Source organism: Sapajus apella, unplaced genomic scaffold, assembly GCF_009761245.1.
Source record: "Sapajus apella isolate SASKATOON/1434 unplaced genomic scaffold, GSC_monkey_1.0 scaffold208, whole genome shotgun sequence".
NCBI classification, from domain to species: Eukaryota; Metazoa; Chordata; class Mammalia; order Primates; family Cebidae; genus Sapajus; species Sapajus apella.
Window position 1 is genome coordinate 621934 of NW_022437148.1, and position 22085 is coordinate 644018.

General features: G+C 52.9%; 1 protein-coding gene across 6 annotated transcripts in view; it reads left to right on the plus strand.

Annotated features, from left to right (window-relative positions):
- The window catches only part of MPRIP (myosin phosphatase Rho interacting protein), a 148070-nt gene that overhangs the window by 73716 nt on the left and 52269 nt on the right, over positions 1 to 22085 (plus strand). For all 6 annotated transcript variants that reach the window (XM_032270298.1, XM_032270299.1, XM_032270303.1 and 3 more), the window contains exons 4-6: positions 10970 to 11121; positions 15836 to 15920; positions 20420 to 20639. In XM_032270298.1, the coding sequence (XP_032126189.1) occupies positions 10970 to 11121; positions 15836 to 15920; positions 20420 to 20639 (457 nt within the window). The remainder of the gene's footprint in view (positions 1 to 10969; positions 11122 to 15835; positions 15921 to 20419; positions 20640 to 22085) is intronic.

Sequence of the window (22085 nt, forward strand, 5' to 3'; positions counted from 1 at the left end):
TAGGGGAGCGGTGGGGTGTAGAGTGCCTTCCAGGCCTGGCTAGGCAGGGAGGCGAGCTCTCTCTCCTGATGAAGCCATAAAGGCCCGCTGAGAAGGGCCTGGCCTGCTTGCTGCTGAGCCAGTGGTTTTTCCCTATTATCTGTGCAATGTTCATGTTTTGTTTTGTTTGAAGTGTACAAGTCATTGTCTTTTAGGATATTCACATGGTTATGCAACCACCAACACAATCTAATTTCAGAACATTTTTCATCAACCCCCAAACAAACCCTGCACCCCTTAGCTGCCACCCCCAATCCTACCCTCCCCAAAGCCCCTGGCAACCACTCCTCTGCTTTTCCTCTTTTTCGATTAGCCTGTCCTGGATGTTTTGTGTAAATTGAGTCATGCAATATCATCTCACAACTTTACCATCTGCCGGTTGCAGCAGAGTCCTTGGCCCAAGGCCGGGGTGGTGGCTGCAGACCAACACCATGGCCTTGGCCTAGCTACTGATCATGGGAAGGCCATTCCTCAGGGGCCTGCATCTCTTTCCAGGCTGCTTCTCCACCTCATGCCTTGCAGAGCATGTCACTGTCTGATCTTTGTACAAATGTCATCCTGTTAAACCTTAATGAATATAGGATTTTGGTAAAGTTGATGGTTTCTATTTTATAAATAAAACTTACCACATATATAAATAAATCAAATATTTATATTATAATTCTATAATATAAATCTAGCAGGGTTGGCTTGTTCCATCATTCAGAAATGTTTACTGAAGCTCTTATTAGAAGGTACTGACCTAGGTGTATAGAGTAAATACAGTGAGTTTTATCAAGCACCTCTCAGCTTAGTATGCAGAGCAGTTGGGCAGACCTGCAGGTGGGCCATGGCCTCTGCCCAGGGCCTCCCTTCAGGGAGCACAGGACAGAGATCCAGGAGGGGAGGATGCCAGGCAGGCCTCTCTGGCAGGGCAGTGATAAAGGAGGCTGTGCTGTGCAGCGGGTAGCCGTGGGGCAAGCAGGTCCAGGAGGCAAGGTGGGGCAGTTGGTGCAGGGAACAGAGCTTGGGCTGGCAGCTGTTGGAGCTGTTGGAGCCGTTGAGTTGGGGGATGGCCTGGCTAGATGTGTGCTGAAGAAGAATGGTTCTGGGGCTGTTTCTATTGAACCGTTCTGAGGCTCCGAGTGCCACTGTGCCTGTAGGGTAGAGCTCATGGGCCTCTTCACCGTGTACCAAGTGTTCCCAGCTGGGTGTGTCTGACCAAGCCTTCCATGGAACTCCCAGAATCACAGGTCTGAGGCCTCTCTCCTGCCAGTCTCCAGTCTGTAATGGTGGGCACTGGGGAAGGGCCTGGCCTGTGAGTATCTGCAGCTGGGGAGAGCAGTCAGAAATGTATTTTATACCATTTTACAATTAAAATGAGGCCTATATTTACTACCATTTTGCATTAGGGAAGCTGAGGCTCACAATTTTCGACCTGCCCAGAATCACAAGAGTTAGGCATCTGGGGCCAGTTGCTGTTGACCTAGGGCTTAGCAGAGGGGCAGACCCTGTTCTTCCCTGGAATGTGGCTTGGGAAACCAGCCTGTGGTGCTCCCCCGGGTCCCAAGGCAAGGGCCCGAGAGGAGCACAGAGAATCTACTAGGTACTTAGCTGTCTTTAGATTGACCCCTCGGCTTGGCCCATTGTTTTCAAGAGCCTTCATCAGCCATCTTAGCACAAGCAGCTGGCCGTGGCCACTGCATAGAGGATGCGCCTCCTCCCCTTGAGGGAGAGGGTGGCCTGTGATGCCCAGAGCTCCTCATTCCACTGAGCCCTGCCTCTCTGCCCCAGGGTAGGAGACGGAACATGCCTGACACTGTCCTCCCTTTTTCCCAAGCGTTCAAGGAAAGTTGTTGAACTTGTTGGCTTCTGACCACCACCCTTGCCTGGTAGGAGAGTGGTGATGTGCTCTGAGAAGCAGAGGGGACCGCACGGATGTGCCAGCCCAAACCTGAGCCCAAGTCCTGCTTCAGCTGTGCAATATCGTCTGTAGTCTTGTGACAGAAGAGGGTAGATTATCACCCCAAAGGGAAATCCCTACACATTAGGCCACTCCTCATTCACTTCCCCCAGCCCTAGCAACCACTCCTCTGCTTTTTCTCTATGGGTTGGCCTTGTCTGAACATGTCATCAAGATGGATGCACACAGTATGTGTCCTTTTGTGGCTGGCTGCATTCACTTAGTGTGATGTTTCCAAGGTTTGCCCATGTTGGAGCATGTGTCAAGATTTTATTCTTTTTGTGGCTGAGTAAGATAATATTCCATTGTATGAATATTGCATTTTGTCTATCCATTCATCCACTGATGGACATTTGGGTTGTTTCCACCTTGTGGCTATCGTGAATTATGCTGCTGTGATAGATTTGTGTACATGTTTTTGTTCGAGCACCTGTCTTCAGTTCTTTGGGTATATATCCAGTAATCGAATTGTTGGGTCATATGGAAACTCTGTAATTTTTTGAGGAACTACTAAACTTTCCCATAATAGCTACATCATTTTACAATCAAAATGAAGCCTATATTTACTACCATTTTACATTAGGAAAACTGAGGCTCACAATTTGAAACTTACCCAGAATCACAGAGCTAGTGAGTGTGGAGCTAGGACTTGACTCCAAGGGTAGGCTGTTCTTGGCTAGAGAGCTCTGAAAACAGAAAGCTTAAAGTCTACCTTAGATCTCAGAACTTCTGCAGAGGGAAACAGCTGGGAGAGCAGTGGTTTGTGGCTCCAGCTCTCCCTCCTGTCCTGGGCTGATGGAAGCCCCATGAGCTGGTCTCCCCAGCCTGGGTGGCCCTGGCTGGCCAAGGCTACCTAGGGTCCTGGGAGGCTCATCGGGGCTGTGTGGCTGGCCCAGGTCATGAGGTGGTCTCCCAGCTCGTCTTGCTGCAGCCAAATTTCTTCTAGGAGCCTGATCTAACAAATCACAAGCTTCTCTTTTGAGGTTAGGGTTTGGTGACCACTCCAAAGGCCATCAGGTGTAGGATGGGCTCCTAACTCTTGGCCCAAAGTCCGTCTGGGGCTGCAGGACCCTCCCTAGGGTCTGACAGGTCATAACATGCAGGTTTCATGTGGGACACCTGAAGGATCTGGAAGAGTGCAGAATCATGGCTCCCTTCCCAAGGAGGTGATATGACTGGAATCAGACCTGGCCCCTGAGGACAGACATTGGGATGAGGGCTCAGCCCAGCCTAGGGGCTGTTCCATGCAGCCCCGGGAGGCTACAGTATGGTAGATGATTGTGGAAATGCCCTTTGAACCACACGGACTGTGGAAGACACCAGGACTGGCAGAGACAACTGGGAAGAGGGAAGGGAGTTCTGCCTGGCAGGCACCTGCTATGTCCCTTTGTCAGTCCCTAGGTATGGTTGGCCTAACACTTCTCTGAGTTGTGGCACAGAGGCCAGGCAGAAGGTTTGCTTACAGTAGGTCTGCATGGGCTTGTGACCCCTTTTCTGAGGCTCTTTACAGTTTTCTCAGAGAACCTAGGCTTTGGGGATATCTGGCTGCAGAGTGTGCTGCTCACTGGGGAGGCCTGCAGCCCCAGAGGGACTTTGGGCCAAGAGTTAAGTGCCCATTCTACACCTGATGGCCTTTGGGGTGGTCACCAGCGCCTCCTCAAAAGAGAGGGGCTTGTGATTTGTTAGATTGCGCTCCTAGAATCAGTTTGGCTGCAGCAAGAAGAGCCGGGAGACCACCCTTGACCTGGGCCAGCCATGCAGCCCTCATGAGCTTCCCAGGACCCTAGGTAGCCTTGGCCAGCCAGGGCCACCCAGGGTAGACCTACAGCACAGGCCAGGGAGACCAGCTCATGTGTTATGCCTCCCAGGATGTGGGTTCTGGGGCACCTGGGAACTGTACTTAGCTAGTGCTCCCCAAGGGCTGTGTTCCTTCCTGAGAAAACTCTGGAGCCAACCTCCTGAATTCCAAAGAAAGGAAGCAGCCAGACCAAGTCTGCAGCACAGCCCACCAGCCCAAGGGAGGAGGGAGTTGGTGTTCCTGCCTAGCGCTGTCTGATCAGGCCATAGCTCAGTGAAGGACCAGACTAAAAGCAGGGCCGTGCAAGTCTCCACGTGGTCCGGGCCGGGTGGCTCTGCCTGCAGTTTCTCTGATAAACTTAGACATAACTTTGTGCAAACAGTTGCAAAGTCCAGGGAGGAAAGATGCCAAGGAGAGAGGGGCAGGGGTGCCAGTCAGAGAGGACCAGACTTGTTCTGGCTGGCCCCATAGAGCACCATGTCCCATAACCACTTGGACCCCCAGCCTGCAGATCTGGAGGTCGGGACAGTGATGTGCCTGCTTCCTGAAGCTGTCAGTACCTGTAGCTACTCAGGACCTGGCCACAGTGAGCACCCTGGAATTGCTGGATGCACTTCCCACTTCTCTGGCAAGGCAATTCCCTGTGCGCTCTCCGGAACAGGCTGAGCCATCTGTCCCTGGCAGTGTGCAGATGAGCGAGGTGACCACTCAGCACCAAGGTTTTCAGGCAAAGCTTTTCACATTCCTGCAGTGGGTCGCCATGCGTATGAAAAAATAGTAAATGCAATGCACGTGGTAGAAATGCTGACTCGCCATTTCCATTTCATGTGCATGTGTGCACTTGTGTGTGTGCTCATCATGGTGTGAATGCTGTGTTCCTTGTGAGCATGGTTGGATGAGTTTGTGAAATACGCTGTCTCAGGACCTCAGGCGTGGGGGGACGTCAGGCTTCACCCTGGAATACCCATTCTGACCTTGAGATTTTGGGGGTAATTTTTTGCCCTGGGGGAAAGACTTTGTTTTTGTGGGTCTCTATTTTACAGTCTGAATGAGGGATTCGGGGATAAAGGGAAGACTCCCGCCCACGTCTCACGTGTGACTGGTTCTCTGACAGCAGCTGCCTGATAACACCAAACAGCCCCTCACTGTATTTCTGCCTACTTTCCTCTTGCTTCTCTCTGGCTCTTAGAAGCTTGCCTTCCCACAGTTACCGGGTCAGTAAGAAACAAAGGCCAGTTTTCCCAAAAGTGCACCTGCTTGGGCCAGGGGTGTGGCTGAGGGTCCCCAGGCGGAGAGGCTGCTGTAGCTATATTATCCTAACCTAGGGAGGTCACTCTGGCCTCTGACAGATGCCCTGGCTACAGTGCACAGAGCTTCCGGCCTCCTGTGGGCCCGTGGACAGAGGACAGGCAGAGGGGGCAGGGTGTGCTGATCTCTTTGGAGAGAAGGCTTTGTCCTATGTCCTCCTGCATAAACAATCTGCAGCCTGTAGCAACTCTGCCCTCTTAACTGGGGTACAGTGGAGCCCAGAAGAGGACCCGAGGCTCCAGATAGCTGGAGGGCTATGTGGTGGCTGAACCCATAACTTAGTGACATAGTAGAGTCAGTGTCCTACAGAGAGCATCTCTTTTTTGGAAAATGAGTCCAGCAAAACTAGGTGAAACTCGGCCTCCTAGGAAACCTGGATTCCTGGCCCCTGGAGGCATGGAATTAGGGCAGGGAGCTCGTCAGAGCTGCTTTGCTGATGGCGTTAGAGCTGAGGCGTTCTCTCTGGCTGGATTTGGGTTACAGCCTAGATATTTGCCCTTACTCTTACAGCACAAGGTTCAGGCCTAGCCAGACATAGATGGGTGTGTCCTACCCCACTAGGCAGAGGCAGGACAGGGAAGAGGTGCTGGCTGAGGGGCTCCCTGGAGCCATTGGTTGAATCTGCTCCAGCCTTGTAAGCACTGGAAATGCTGCTGAGTTCCAGAGCAGCAAGGGGACCAGCTCTGGAACCAGAGTGCCTGGGTTTGAATCCTGGCATGGTTACTCCCTAGCATTGTTACCTTAGATCTAAATTACGGTCCTGTGTTGTTTAACGACAGGCACACATCCTGAGAAATGCATCCTTAGGCAGTTTTGTCCTCATGTAAGTATCCTAGAGTGCGCTTACACAAAGCCAGACAGCACAGCTTACTGCGCACCTAGGCTGTGTGGTAGAGTCTGTTGCTCTGAAGCCATAAACCTGTACAGCACATACTGTACTGTAGGTGGTTATAACACAGTGGCAAGTATTTATGTGTCCATATACAGCAGAAATAGAGGGCCCTGTTGACTAACACTATATGCGGTGCATGACTGCACTTAGCTTCTCAGCGGCCCGCTCCCTTGTCTTTGGGATGGGGGTGACAGTAGTGCCTGCCTCACAGTGTGTTCGGAATGTTCAGTGAGGGGACACAGGGGAAGAGTTTGCAGCAGTGCCTGGTATTCAGGGCATGAGCGCAAATGTGAGCAGCATTGTGCTCCGTGCCCGTGCTGGTGCTGTCATTGCTGCTTCCCCCGTCGGCGGCAGTGGGGGGGGAACACTGCGCTACTGAGACTTAAAGGAAGCCATTTTCTTTTCTTTTCTTTTTTTAAGTTCAGGGGTACAAGTGCGGGTTTGTTACATAGGTATACTTGTGTCGTAGGGGTTTGTTGTACAGATTGTTTTGTCACCCAGGTATTAAGCCTGATACCCATTAGTTACTTTTCCTAATGTTTCCCTCTTCCCACCCTCCACCCTCCGAAAGGCCCCAGTGTGTGTTGTTTCCTTCCATGCGTCTGTGTTCTCATCATTTAGCTCCCACTTACAGGTGAGAGCATACACTATGTGGTTTTCTGTTTCTGTGTTCATTGCTAAAGATAGTGGCCTCCGGCTCCATCCATATCCCTGCAAAGGATATGATCTCATTCTTTTTATAGGCTGCATAGTATTCCATGGTGTATGTATATCACATTTTCTTTATCTGGTCTAGATCATTGATGAGCATTTAGGTTGATTCTATGTTTTTGCTATTGTGAATAGTGCTACAATGAACATTGGTATGCATGTATCTTTATAATATAACGACTTATATTCCTTTGGGTATATACCCAGTAATGGCATTGCTGGATCAAATGGTATTTCTATCTTTAGGTCTTTGAGGAATGGCCATACTGTCTTCCACAATGGCTAAACTAATTGACACTCCCACCAACAGTGTATAAGCATTCCTTTCTCTCCACAGTTGAAGGGAGCTACTTTCATAGCAGGTCCTCAGTATGTACCTGGACCTGTCTTCCAAGAGTGCTGGTTATAGAAGCAGCGCATAATACAATTTAAAAAGTTAGTCCCAGGCCCTCACACAGTGCTGGTGGGAATGTGAAATGGAACAGCCACTTTGGGAAATAGTCTGGCAGCTCCTCAGAGTTAAACATATAGTTTCTATATGACCCAGCACTTCTGCTCCTAGGTACACACCCAAGAGAAATGAGAGCACACGAACACTGTACAGGAATGTGCACAGCAGCACTATACACAGTAGCCAAAAGATGGAAACAGTCCAAACGTCCATCAACAGATGAATAGATACACAAAATGCCGTATAGCCACACAGTGGAACGTTATTCAGCTGTAAAAAGGATTGAAAGACTGGCAGATGCTGTAATGTGGAGGAACCTCAAAAATATGCTAAATGGAAGCCAGAATTTTCCATTTATACAGGGTATCCAGAAGAGGTACATCCACAGAGGCAGAAAGCAGGTTGCAGTTGCTGGGGTCGAGACAGGTGTCAAAGGAAAGTGACTGAATGGTCCAAGTGTTTCAGGGGATGATGGAAATGATCTGCACTTGATTGCTTTACAGCTCTGTGAACATGATGCTAAAAGCCATTGAACTGTACTCTTTAGGTAAATTGTATGTGAATTATATCTCAGTACAGCTGTTGTTAAAAAGAATAAGTTAAGCCAGGCACAGTGGCTCCTGCCTGTAATGCCAACACTTTGGGAGGCTGAAGCAGGCAGAGATCAGTTGATGTCAGGAGTTCGAGACCATCTTGGCCAACATGGTGAAACCTCATCTCTACTAAAAATACAAAAATTAGCTCAGCGTGGTGGCATGCACCTGTAGTCCCAGCTAATCGGGAGGCTGAAGCACAAGAATCACTTGAACCCAGGAGGCAGAAGTTGCAGTGAGCGAAGATTGCACCACTGCACTCCAGCCTGGGCGACAGAGTGAGACTCCATCTCAAAAAAAAGAAAAACAAAAAAGTTTACCTGGAGTTAGTATCAGAGAAAAAAAAAATGAAAAATTAATACCAGGATTAAATAAAAATGAGATCATCTGATTAAAAGCAGGAAGTTTTCTTTCCTCCTTCGTGGAAATAGATTGGGCTCTTCTTTGATAATTGTTATTTACCCCCGTTTGCTCTCCGTTCTTCGTGTGTGATAGGGTTACGTGATGCCCACCTCGCAGTAAGTAATGCTGAAGAGATTGTAACTGTGAGATCTTGACACACAGGTAGTTAATTACTAATTTCCTTCAGTCCTGGCGCAGCTTGGCATGTTTTTGCCTTTTATTAACGTTTCTGAAATCCTTTTTGGAAGGAGATATAACCCTCATTTTATACATGAGGAAACTGAGGCCTAAAGAGGTGGAGACATGGTAGACATTTTTTCATACTCGGTGAGACTGAGACACAATCACGTTCAGCAGCAGAGCAGGGGCTTTGGCTGGGGGCCAGGTGTCCAGACAAACGGGCTTCAGGGACAGTGAGCAATTTGGTGACACTGAACCCTGGAATGGTGGCCTCAAAGTGGGGCCTGTGCTGTGCCTCCAGGGGCCCAGTGGATGATCCCATGAGAAGAAAATATTGGAATTTCTGTTGATATATTCCGTCTAACATGTGTGTGCACATGCATGCACGCTCATAATAGACTGGCATCATGGTATGGACACGTAGCTCCTCCAGGGCCTGCACTATCGGCATCGTGAGACCACGGTCTCAAGGACCAGGGTGGGAGTCAAAGACCAGAGAGGAAGAGCTGCCTTGGGAAAGCCCCTCTGCCTCCACAGGGGTCCTCCACAATGGCTCACTCTGGTACCGAGTGCACTGGGCACTTTACTGCTTCATGCCATCCAGTCCTCACTATGGTCTGTGGAGTTTCCTCAATTAACAAATAAGAGGGTCCACCTCAGAGAAACAGGATGCCTTGTCTGGGGAGGTGGGGGTGGGTTGTGCTTTTGCATGGGGATTTTGGGCTCTAAGGGAAGTCAGAGCAACCCTTCATTTGCCCAGAGGGTTCAGGCAGGCACCTACACCATGTCAGGAGGCCCAGGATGAGAACCTCTGTCGAACAGAGTAAAGGAGCTGGAGCTGGAGAGGAGATTGGGAAGGCCATGACCCCTGCCCTGGGTGGGAAGGCCCACCTGTCCTGTGCCTGTGGCCACAGCACTCAGTGTGGGCCTCCCCAGTCAGAAGATGGCAGGGGGTTGGATGCAGGCCTCCTGGACTAACATAAAGATAGGGTCCGAGGCTGCCTCCTCTACCCACTCCTCCTCCGGAAACACCCGCTGCTTGGTTGCAGAGCAAACCCACCTATCTCCCTTTCCTGGCTCCTTCTCAAGGACCCTCCAAGGGTGTCTGGAAGAGGCACCTGCAGGCCACTCCACTGATGGATAGAACACTGAGCTAGGCTTGAATGTGGCTCCTCCTGATGTCCCCCTACGATCAGTGTTGAGGCAGGATAACAAGGGTGTGTGCTGAAAGGGTGAAACCACTGAAGAGGCTTTCCTGTGAGCTCAACCTCCATCCCACCTGCTATGCCACCCCCATTCTGAGCTGGGCCCACAGGGCATGGCTGAGTCCAGAGACCCCACAGGGAAAGGCTTCTTAGAGGTGGGCACTTAACTATGGAGGAAAGAGCCAGCAGCCACGTAGGCAAGGGCTGTGCAAAGCCAGCAGCCCTCGAGTCTGACTCCTGCAGGCAGGCATCAGGGGCTGTAGAAAGGGGTGGCAAGTGGATCAGAGGAATTAACAGGAAGATCACAGGAGCTTGAGCTGGGGGGACAGGGAGGTTGCACCTAACCTGCATCTGACAGAGAAAGAAGGTCGGGGGTGTGGAGAGTAGTTGGTCTGAGCTCAGTGTGGGCACCAGACCCAGCATCCTGCTCTTCAGACCAAGTCCCCGTTGACTGTCGGCAAGGAGCTTGAGGCTGGATGGTGGTAGGAACCTTCTAGACCTCTGGGTAGAAGGCAGCCCAACTGCAGCCCACCCCTCAGATGGATCAGAAGCGTCTTCTGTTTCTTCAAGAATGAGACCAAGGAAATGGTGGGCTGTTGGGGGTGCTCGGTGGAGAAGCAGCAGCTGCCTAACAGTGGGGTGGAATCAGTGTGGAGGGTATTAAGGACAGGAGCACCCCTCGTGTGCTGGTCATAGCGACCCATCCGCTTTCCCAAAGCATCCTTATGTTGGGAGAGTAAGAAAGAGGCCAGAGGGCACGGGGATAAACAAGTCTAGCTCTTCACCTCAGTAGGGATTTCTTAAAGGCTTCCTTTCCTGCTTTTGGTTTTTTGTCTCTAATTTCAGTGTCTAACAGCTTCTGTTGTGAGAAAAAAAAGTCACTGTTTACCCTGCCAGAGCTGGCGTGGCAGCCTTTGCTGGGCTCGGCCCTGGGCCTGGGAAGGTGCCATGGGCCAGGCTGCCGGGTTTGCTCCTTGGCCGCCTCTAAAGAACGCATGGTGCACCCACCCCACAGCCTGCTCTCAAGGATGTGGCTTCTCTCTGGCCCCCTCCTTGCCTCTAAAAATAACCCTGCTGTTTTTAAACTGCCTCCTTTGGAGCTTTTTCTTGCTTCTCTGTGGGATCAGCAGCCCCTCTGAGACCAGGATCTCGGCTGCCCCTGTCACTCCAGCTGTCCCCACCTTGTCCTAGCCTGCACACCACCTCCAGTGCAAGTGGGATATCACTCTCCACATAGGAGGAGTGTTTAACTGGGTGTCCTCTGGAGAAGGCCAGGCCTGTTCCCGTCTTCCCTGGGATGAACACAAAAGAAGAGGAATGGGGCTGGGGCGAGGGAGAGCGCACATGGGGGCCCCACAGGCTGGGAGGTTCAGGAATGGCCTCGGGCTGTGGGACATCTATGGCCCCGTTGGCTGGCCTCTGGGTGACTCTCTGCTGCCTTCTTGTAGCCCACAACCCTGCCTCAGGGTACCATCAACATGAACCAGTGCACAGATGTGGTGGATGGGGAGGGCCGCACGGGCCAGAAGTTCTCCCTGTGCATTCTGACGCCTGAGAAGGAGCATTTCATCCGAGCGGAGACCAAGGAGATAGTCAGCGGGTGAGTCTGCTGGCGCTGTGGAACGAGGCGTCACCACCTGATGCGGGGCCAATACCAGATGGGCCACATGCTACTGTGGCGGTGTCGATGTTGTCTGCTTCCTTATGTACTTCTATTCCTGGGCTCTGTCTCTGTTGTCAGAGACAGAAATCCGCTGAGATCTGCTCAGCACACCAGAAACCAGGACATCTGCCATTCCACCTGCAGACTCTGGGGGCCCCTCTTGGCTCTGGCCGCCTTACCCTCCTTGGGCCTCTCCACCTTTGCACGCACCACACCCCCAACTCACCTGCCCCTCGACCTGGAAGGGGATCACTCCCCAAAGCACATGACCTGGGCACACCCTCCCCCAGTCTGGGGTGACTGCTCTTCCTTCCAGGGTGGGTGCTGGGCTCTACCACCTATGAAAGCACCAGGTTATCTGCTGTGTCCACATGTGTCTCAGTGGTGGCAGGGACACGGGGTGTCTCAGTCATATCCCCAGCACCTCACACCCGGGCCACACTGCTGCCACTGCACAGACTGATTTCTGTGAGTGGAGAGGATGAATAAGTCTCTTGCTCACCCAGGTCCCCTGAGAGTAGCAGACCAGCTCAGGTTGAGAAAGAGCCCATAGTCTAGGGACCTGTGCGCTGTGTTCCTGGACCCAGGGCAGCATTTGCCCTCCCAGAGCTCCCAGTCTAACGGGATTCTTTGCTACCCGCATGGCCTGGGCTGTGGTGAAAAGCTGTATGTGGTCCTTGGAGGTGAACAGGCTGATTGGGCCTGAGAGGAACTCAGAAACTGGATCTCTGAGAATCCCTGTCTTGTTTAAGGCTGAGGAGGAGGCACATGAGTCTAAGAAGCTCTGGGAAGAAGTAAACCTGGGGCTTGCTGAGCCAGGCTGACTAGCAGTACAGAGTAGAGGGATTCAGGAATATGGAGCCCTTGGGTTTGAACATATGGACGACTCGGAACACCAGTCTTGCTTTAGCCTCTCAGCTGCAGCCTGGCCAAGCATGGTGAATAAGCACAGCCTGAAGTCCAGGGCCACGTGGCAAGGCATCCAGGAGCCAGTGCTGGGCCCCAGGGTGCTCTCTACTCAGGTGTGCCCTGTCCTAGAGTCCTCCCCTGGAGGAGAGGCAGGTTTGCATTTCTGAGCACCTGGAGCCAAGCTGAAGGAGCACTTGTGTCTCCCCTGATCTTAGTCCAGAGCCATATGATCAAGAATGTCAAGGGCTTCTGAAGAGCCCTCATGATACAGTCGAGAAGACCCAGGGTCTGGAGATGGGAACCTGGCCTAGGGCATCTTCTGTACTTCCTGGCTCACACCTGTTGCTGGTGCTGGCCTGGCAGGACACAATTGAGGCTCCCTCTGCTAGGTAGCTTCCCCAGGAAACCCTCACCCTTTCCACAGGAGCTAGGTCCCAGACAGGGTGTAGGTAACAGGTGGGACAGACGGGAGTTCTGGGTCTCCAGGGCAGGCTGGGGAGTGTCTGGAGCAGGGATGGTTCTGGGACCAGGCCAGAGAGGTATGTGTCATACCATGTGGTATGAAGAGAGGGTGATGTTTAGCATTTGAACTGCCTCCAGCAGGCAGCTTAAGTCCTGCCAGAGGTCCTCACTCCATCCTGAGCCCCCTACTTCTCTCTCTTCTGTTGAATGTTCAGGCTTGCCATACCCATGCAGCATGGGTAGACAAGATCATTAATGTACCAAGGTGCCAGGTACACATGATATGGGGCCCCATATATGTGGTGGCTCAGTGGCATATCCAAAGCCAGAATATACTGCCCAAGGCTCTTCTCCTTTCCCTTGCCCTGATTGTGGGCCATGTTAGGCAGGTTCTCACGTGGCAGCCTGCCCTGGGCCCCTGGCAGCCACTTCCTCACCTTCTCACAGCTGGGATGCTCTGCTACGTGAGGAAGTCAGGTGTGGCCTGTGCACCCTGGAGACAAGTGCTGTTGCCACCACCTCCCGTTCCTCTGTCTTGCTGACAGCCCCCTTCCTCTGCTCCCTCTCTTGCCTCCCTCTGTTGCCAATTATAACTCCTCTGCCCAGTAACTTCATCCCTAGGCTCTGGAGCACCATTTTGGGTCCAAGCTCTCTGGTCACATCAAAGCTGGTCCCTTAGGAGGTGCAAATACTTCCACCAGGCAGGTGGGTTGGGGACAGTCCCACCCAGCCTTCTTCCCAGGTCTTCTCTGCATAGCCCTGACAGCTGCATGGAATGCCGGGTCTCTCCTGGGCCTGGGTGGAAGAAGTTGGCAACTCTTTCCAGTTCCCACTTCCAAGATGCTGGGCTGCACTTTACACAGCTCTTTTAGATGAAGTAGGATTTGGGTAGGAGTTGGCAAGGGAGCTTTTCTGTGCTCAGCTGGGTGAAGTCTGAACTTCCCTTCTCCCTGCCCTGCCTTTTAACCGTACCCACTCCCCTGTTCTCATTCATCTGGGCTCTGCCTTCCCTAGCTGGAGAGCCCCAGCACCTACCAGTCCCATATTCACACTCACCTCTCTCCTCTCTTTTTGGGTTTGTTTCATTAACATTTATAATATATCTGGATGATGTTAGATGCTTCCTATTGGGCTTCCGTGAGAAATCCAAGTGCAGAGGACACGTTCCATCATCTGTTGCTGGACCCTGCATCTCTGCGACTCCAGCCACAGATTCCAGTCTGAACAGAGACTAAGATGCATAATGGGACTGAGGCCACATGGGACACCTGCTGTCCTGGCTCCTCCTGAGTCCTGGGCTTGCTGGAGCCAGCCCAGGAGAGCTCAGCAGCTTCACATAGTCAGCAGAGTGCCTGCAGTGCAGCCTTCTCCCCTCCCCTCCAGGTTCCAGTCTGCAGGGGTATGGGGTACCTGGCAGGGTTCTGCACCTCCGGCATGCTCCACCCCTCAGTGAAATTTTAAGTGCAGCCTTCTGCAGGCATAGTCCCTCAGAGTGCTCAGGAGAAGTGGCAGCTGCCGTGGCAGACCAGAAGGACAAACCTTTTTAACCTCATATGCCTTGGGAACACCTCACTTGTATGAGTGAGGCCCCTTCCTGGGACCTCTGCTCCCAGCGAGCCGTGGTGAGAAATGTTACCAGGGAGGAGAGGGGCTCAGGACCCTCAGAAGGCCCACCTGCCTGCTGGCTTTGCAGATGGCCATACCCTCCTTTCTTGTTTTGGGGCCATGGGGGAGTGACCCACAGGACCTGTGGCTTTGCAGTGCAGGTATTTATTCATCCTCAGCAAATCCAGCATCACTGGCTGTGGGCTGAGCTGGGCTGAGGGTGGCCCCTCAGCTCTGTTGTTTTGGTTCCCTGCATTAAGCCTGGCCTCTGCAGCTACCAGTTGTCAACAGCATACCCATCCTGAGGCTGTCTCAGAAGCCAGTGACTGTGACTGGCCCTCCCTTTGTCTGTGTGTCCTTCTTTCCCTCCTTCATTTTATCTTTCTCTCTCTTCCTTTCCTCCTTCCTTCCTACTCTCCTCCTCCCCTCCCTCCTGCCCACCCTCTTCCTCTCTTCCCTTCTGTATCCCTTTTCCCCTTCCCTCCTCTCCTCTCCACCTCAAATTAGAGAAACACCTTAGCACAAAAGACTCGAGCTGTTTTCCTGCTCAGGCTCAGTGTGCTACTGGGTGCTGCACTCGTGTGATGTCTAGCAGGGTGCAGCAGTGCAGACCCTCCCTTCCCCAACCCAGACCCAGGCTGCCAACAGGCCCAGCACAGACCCTGGTGTTGGAGGAAGATCTGGAGCAGTGTCTTCTGAGGCTCCTTCCACTCTGGAGAGGACACTAGGGCTGCCCTTGCACAACCAGGCCCAGGGCTGGAGCTTGGGCTTCAGAGGCAGGACCTACACTGCTCTCCACTCCTCCCACCCCCATTCTCCAGCTTCCACAGGACTGGCAGGCAGCTCTAGCAAGGCAACTGCTGTTAGTTCCTTTGTTTGTTATAAAAATCTGTATGGTGGAAGTAGTCATTGTAGTGCCATGATCTGATCTAGCTCCTGATTTCAGAAATGAGAAGACTGAAGCTCTAAGGGGCAGGGAGCTACCCAAGATTGTGGTGGGATGGTGGCAGAGCCAGATCTAGAGTCCTCCTGCTGGCAGCACCTGCTCTTGCTGTGCTCCCTTGCTTCACCCCTGGTGCTTATCCAGAGTGAACTTCGCACATACAAGCCCTGATGGGGTCCCTGGGCAGCTCTGCCCAGGCTTCCTCAAAGCCGGGGTACCCAGCACCCTCCCTCTACAGGGGCTGTGGGAGTTCAGCACCCACCACTCCAGTCCCTTGAGGAGACCCATTGCAGGAACTTGGCCAGCACAACTCCTAGATTCCCGCCTCAAGGCCAGCACCTGCCTCTGTTGCCCTAAATGGCTCCCAGTCATATCCCATCTGTGCTCTCACCAAGTCCACTCTGGGAGAGCAGTGTTAGGGCAAGTCCAGGCCCTGGATATAGGTCAGTAATGGAAGTTACACATCCTGTGCTCTGAGGTCCGTGGCCAGGCCTGGCTTTTCTGCTAGCACAGAGCCTGTGTTGTGCCCTGAGCCTGCTGTGGTTGTGGCAGGGTCATCGTTCAGGCTTCCCCTGTGGGCACTTCTGGCCCCAGCGCAGCAGTCTCTCACTGGGGATGATACCCTGCTCTCCTCAGTGCCCAGAGGCCTGGACCACCCCAGCAAGGGCCAGGGCTTCTAGTCTCCAAGTGCCAGGGTCTTACCTGGTACTTTATCTCCTTTCGTCTTCCCAGGTGGCTGGAGATGCTCATGGTCTATCCGCGGACCAACAAACAGAACCAGAAGAAGAAACGGAAAGTGGAACCCCCCACACCGCAGGTAGGCAATGGGTTTGCCAGGTGCCATCCCCTCAGTGGAGCCAGGGCTTGCAAAGATGTGAGGGCTCCCTAGAGGTTGGAGCATGAGGACACAGTCGGGCCAGGGCTGAGGCAGTCATCAACCCTGCATATCCTTGCTGTGGGCTGCACAGCAGGGACTGAGCCACAGGGACCCACAACAAGGACAGGGTGGCTTGCTGGTATGCTCTGGGGCTGCCCAAGAGAAGTTTCCAGCCAGCCAACAGTACACCGGTGTGACCCCCCTCTCCTGGCTGTTCTGCTGGCAGCTGGGGTGGGGCAGCATGGGCAGCCTGCAGCCATAGTCAAAAGGACTCTGCACCCACAGGTGGCCCTGCAGGCAGCCAGATGCAGTAGGATTGGGAGGAGAGTCCTGGAGTATTGTGGCCTATAAGGAGCTCACAGGGGCCCTTGCTCCAACTCCCATGTGACCTGAGCAGGGCATGGCTGGCTGGGGTGGTCCCTCCAGGTCCAGTTCTTCCCCACAGGCCACAATCCTCCTTCCCTCCCTGGCCAGTGTGCAAGGATTAGAGCATAGAAGGGTCCTGCACTGCCTCACCACACTCCCTACGTTCCTGGGGCCGTGGAGGAATGAGGTAACCTTTCTGAGCCTCAGTAGTCAACTTGCAAAGCAGGCCTGTTGCTGCCTAATTGCCAATATTGTTGTGAGCATGAAAGGAAGTTTTGGACTGATTATCGGTGCTCAGTAAATGTAATTCCTTTCCCCTCTGTACTATACACTACTGTTCCCAAGTGCTTTGCTTTGTCCTGAGCCTCATAGTCACCCTGAGAGGGAGCGGAGTGGGGTTGGGGGTCCCTTGGGCATCACAAGGCCAGAGGCCTATAGAAGTGAAGAGAGCCAGCCAGGGGCTGCAGAGGTGGGGAGCATGCACTGGCCTGGGCCCCCTCCTCCCCTCAGCCCCTTGGGCTGCCCTTGGATGTGCCTGCCCTGGGCTGCTGTATTGGCCCTCCTGCTGATGGAATCAGCCTGGGCCACTCTCAGTCCATGGTCATCCACCCTCCATCTTGGGGTCAGGAAGGGAGGAGGGGGCATCCAAACCAACATCCACTGGAAAGGTGATGTAGCTAGCAAGAAGTTGGCAAAAAATACAGAGTGCTTCTTGGAGACAGAAAATAAAGCCGCCTGCCGTGGAACAGCAGTTAATACGTAAATCCCCCAAAGCTGCCTGGTTTGAGAGAAAAAAAAAACCACAGGCAGAATAACAGTGTTTAGGGTTATGCTGTGTTTCCATGGTGATGCCTTGGAAATAGTGCAGAAGCAGAGCTTCTGCCTCCAATAAGGTAACTCCATGTGGAGATGCCGCTCTCATCCCAGGCCAGGGAGCTTGCTTACTCTCCTTCCCTCATGACACCCAGCTCCCCAAAACAGCTAGCCATGACCAAGCTTCAGCTTTTTGGTTGGTAGAAGGGGCCAGCCACATGATCCCAGGGTGGGTAGGTTATCCGCTTCCCTGAGGTCTCAGAAGGGGTCCCAGCCTTCTGCACTCAGCCCCTTCCTGAGACAACCTTGCAGAGTCTCTCCTTTCTACCCCTTGGTCCTGAGAGCATGCCATTTGAGGCTGCTTGTTTCCAGAAGCTTTGAACTTTAATCAGGAACCATCTCTTTGTCAAGGCAGTCTTGTGGGGGTGACATGGGGGCACTGCAGAGGAGCAGCAGGGATCGCGGTTGAGATGGGGTCTCTGGATAGGCCTCCCTTCTGCGTGCAGCCTGATGCTAAAGGCATTCTCAAGGCCTAGGATGGGGCTGGGGGTAAGCTTCACACCTTCAGAGCACCTGTAGAGGTGAGAACCCAAGACTGTATACTTGATTTCTTTCTCCATGGCCCAGTGTAGGCCCAGGAGAGTTTCAGACTGAACCAGCGGAGGGCTTGAAGCATTGGCTGTCCACTCTGCCCAGTAAGAATTAGCTTCTGCCGTTGAGGAACTCAGGTGGGACCTTCTGGAAGGTTCTGCTTCCAGAAGTTGGGGCCAAGGGTCACACTACAGGGGCAGCAGACAGCTTTTCAGCTGAGGGCAGGGGTCTCAACAGAGTCTAGGGCTGGGAGAGGAGACTGGTTTGGCCCTAACCATAGCTTCCAAAGGCTGTAGTCTGAGAAGCACGGGCTCCAGGGAGCGGCTTCTTACTTAACTTGTGTTAGGACTCAAGGAAAGAGCCTGGAGCAGAAGGAAACGATGACCCATGTAGGTATGAAGGGCAAGAAGGATGGAGACAGGTGGAAAGCCCAGAGTTGTGTTTCTAGCCAGGTTTCCAGGCCCCAGGTCTCCACTTCGCAGGTGGACCTGAGGGAGGCCAGCTCCTCCATCTCCCGGCCCCCCAGGTTCTTCTGCTTTTCTCTGGCTTTCTTCTGAGACCTGTAGAACCACAGGCCTCAGTGTGAGCCAAGACAGCACCACCGGGCCCATGTGAGTGTCTCCTTCCTTAGGAATGCTGTTTTTTACTGGGGTGTCTACTGCCACCCCCCCACTCCAAGTCAGAATCCTTCCTTCCCATCGGTTGCCCTGTTCCATGTTCCTGCTAGGGAAGTGGGGAGCCTTTGGAAACACCTGCAGAGAGAGGTTCCTGCTTGGCAAGCAGGGCTCTAGAGCAGCTTTTGCTTTGGGGAAGCTCTGCTGCCAGGGTGGGCAGTTCGGGTGGTTCTGCATCCAGCACAGCTGCCAGTTTCCCATAGGTAAGCATCCCAGGGTGCCGTGTTTGCTGCAGGGACAGGTGGTCCTGGGGTGGCATCCCCTTGGGTCATTGGAGCCCTTGGGAAACTTGTCAGGAGAAACCTTCACTGTTTGCCTCTGAGAAGCTGGCTTCTTCTGAGGGAGCCTTCAGTCTGGGAGTCTGTCTGCTGGCGGCCCTAAGACAAGTAGGCAGTCAGGTGTGCATCCTGGGTCTGTGGGAAGAGCCTCCCTGCCTTTATCCTGTACATGAGGCCTGGAATCCTTGCAAAAGTGCCAACAGCTTTGGACCCAGAGCCCCACCCAAGACAATGTCCCCCAACCCCATGGCCTTGCTGCTTCTCGGGCACATGGTGGAAACACTGAGACCCCTATGCAGCCCCTCACTGGCTGTGCGCTCATGGGCCCGCTGCCTCTTCTCTCAGCCCCGGTGGCCTTCCTTGAGAGGTAGATGGGTGAAACTGGCTGTATGGAGCCCAGCCAGGCTATTAATAAATAGCCTGGTGGTGACGCTGCATCTGCAGGTGTGCACACACACATGCATGTAAAGAACCTGTGTCATCTGCAACCCTCTCCAAGGGCCCAAGCCAGAGAGGGACTAAGGTGGATTTCTAAAAATGAGGCTTGGCCATCAGGATGGAAGTGGGAGGTGGGCACTTGTATATCATGCTCTTGTCTTTTGCAAGAGAGCTCAGATGTGCTTCACTTCTGGAGAGGGGCCAAAGCCATCCTGTTGGCGGCCCTCTGGGCAGGGTCGTTGGAGCCCAGGTTGTGACCTGGTACTGTGGAATAGCTAGGGATCACAGCCCTGCTGTTGTCTGGACTCTGCATCTGCCTAAATGCTTCTCCCTCGGGGAGCAATACCATTTCCACAACCTGGAGAGATTGGGGATTTCCATCTTGGCTACTGGCTTGTATCCAGCTTGTGCATGTATGAGCTTATGAGTGTGAGAAAGCATGTGCATGTGAATATGTATTTGCATTTGTGAATGTGTGCCTGTGTACTGGTTCAAATGGGGTGTTTGGTGTCTTTGTCTGTTCTGTCTGCTGTAATAAAATACCACAGACTGGTCAGCTTATAAATAATAGAAATTTTTTTCACAGCAGGCTGGTTAGTCTAAGATAAAAGTGCTAGTACCTTGGGGATCTAGTGAGGGCGCCTTCGCTGGTCCTCAGATGTTAGAAGGGGCAGGGCAGCTCTCTGAGGGCTCTTCTATGAAGGCACTAATTCCATACATGAGGGCTCCAACTCTCATGACCTAATCACCTCCTAAAGGCTCCACCTCCTGATACCATCACCCTGGGGGTTGGGATTTCAACACATGAGTTGTGGGGAGACACAGCATTGAAACCATAGCATTTAGTTTGCATCTGATGACTCTTCGCTTCACATAGCGTCTGGGCATTCCATTTTAGCTTCTTAGGAGCAAAAAACAGAGGCTGGGTAAGGCCACAGGGCTGGCCCAGACTTGGGTGCCGTGAACTTGTTCTTACATTCAGCATAAGGATCTACAGATGATGCTGGACGTGTCTCAAGGGTGTGTTCTCTTTCCTCACGCTGTTCTGTCTCATCTTATTCAAGTCTTGGATGCCTAGGAATGACAGATTTCAAAGCAGCAACTGTGGTCTCACTGTGAATGCCTGGCCCACTGTTACGGAGCATTGTCTGAAGATTCCAGGTCCCTGAGGTTGTGTAGCTGGCCTGGGTGCCCTGCATAGCTGGACAACCAGGACCTGTCACCCAGCCTGGGCTGTGTGCTCCTGCACCTGCACAGACACCACTCTCTCCTCCTCCAGGAACCTGGGCCTGCCAAGGTGGCTGTCACCAGCAGCAGCAGCAGCAGCAGCATACCCAGTGCCGAGAAAGTCCCTACCACCAAGTCCACACTCTGGCAGGAAGAAATGAGGGTCAAGGACCAGCCAGATGGCAGCAGCCTGAGTCCAGCTCAGAGTCCCAGCCAGAGCCAGCCTCCTGCTGCCAGTTCATTGCGGGAACCTGGGCTGGAGAGCAAAGAAGGTGAGCAGGGGCCAGGCTGGCCTGTATGCACTAGAACAGCCCTCGTTCCCATCAGGGCTGGCACTGGGGACTCAGCCAACGGCTTTAGAGCCTAGTCACAAGCCCTGGACCTTGATTTCCCTTTGTCCATCAGCCCTGTGGGTAGCACCTGGCCTGGTATGGACTGAGATTCCTGGGCTCCAGTCTTGGCCTTGCCCCTTCTGGCCCTTAAATCCTATCTTTAAAGGAGGAAAACAGGACCTGCTCTGTCAGCCCCACTTGCTTGTCAGGAGAATCAGAAACATTTTGCAGCAGGGTCTGTGTCAGGCCTCTGTCACAGTACCATTGTGTTTCTGTGTGCATCCTGCCCCAAGAAGCAGTGGTCAGACAGCTTCATCCCTCTGACTGTCTGCATTCTGCCTGGGCCCCTGGCAGAAGGAGAGGAAGGAGTGCTGGAGAGGCAGCAGTTGGCATCCTCGTGCCCTGTTTTTTTTTTAGCGCTTTGGAATTGCCTGAGTGGGAGCAAGGCTTTTATCTTTGCCTGTCTTGTTCCCAGGCCCTAGAGGTCTCTGTAAGACACAGGCTGGGTTTTCCCATCTGTATTTTGTCTAGATTGTTAAAGATAAGTGAGCAGCTGTGGCCAGCCCAGCGTACTCTGGCTGCATGTTTCACGTGCGCTCTGGATGGAAGGTGTCTCAGTCTTCCTCTCGGGCCTGTACATGGTAAACATCTATTCACTCTGTCTGTCTTCTGCAGAAGTCCCCTGCCCCTTCCTACCCCCAGAATGCACTAAAAGACTGAAGGGGACAGGTATGGTGACTCATGCCTGTAATCCCAGCACTTTGGGAGACCGAGGCAGGTAGAACACCTGAGGTCAGGAGTTTGAGACCAACCTGGCCAACATAGTGAAACCCTATCTCTACTGAGAATACAAAAATTAGCTGGGTGTGGTGGTGCACGCCTGTAGTCCCAGCTACTTGGAAGTCTGAGGCAGGAGAATCTCTTGAACACAGGAGGTGAAGGTTGCAGTGAGCCGAAATTGTACCACTGCACTCCAGCCTGGGTGGCAGAGTGAGTGAGACTCTGTCTCAAAAAAAAAAAAAAAAGGAAGACTAAAGAGCTGGTTGACTGTCAGCTTCCCCCTTGACGGTAAGAAGCAGTTGTTGGTGGGTGTCTTACATCCTGAGGTACAGATCTGCCTTCCCAGCCGAGCCCCCAGACTAGACGTGTAGGGCCTGCCCGCCAGCCTGGCTGAGAGGCAGTCAGCTGCAGGGGAGAGATGGATGAGGGGAAAAAGCATGCACGGAATATTTCACACCCATCCATGGTTATTAACATCTGCCCTTGAGTGGGCTGTGCTGTAAATTAGAGATGGGATGTAGAAAAGGCCCCTGCTCAGGTCCTACATGGGCTTTATAAAAAAAAGTCCTCCAAGCAAAGCTGGCAGCAGGTTGAGTGCGTCTCCTC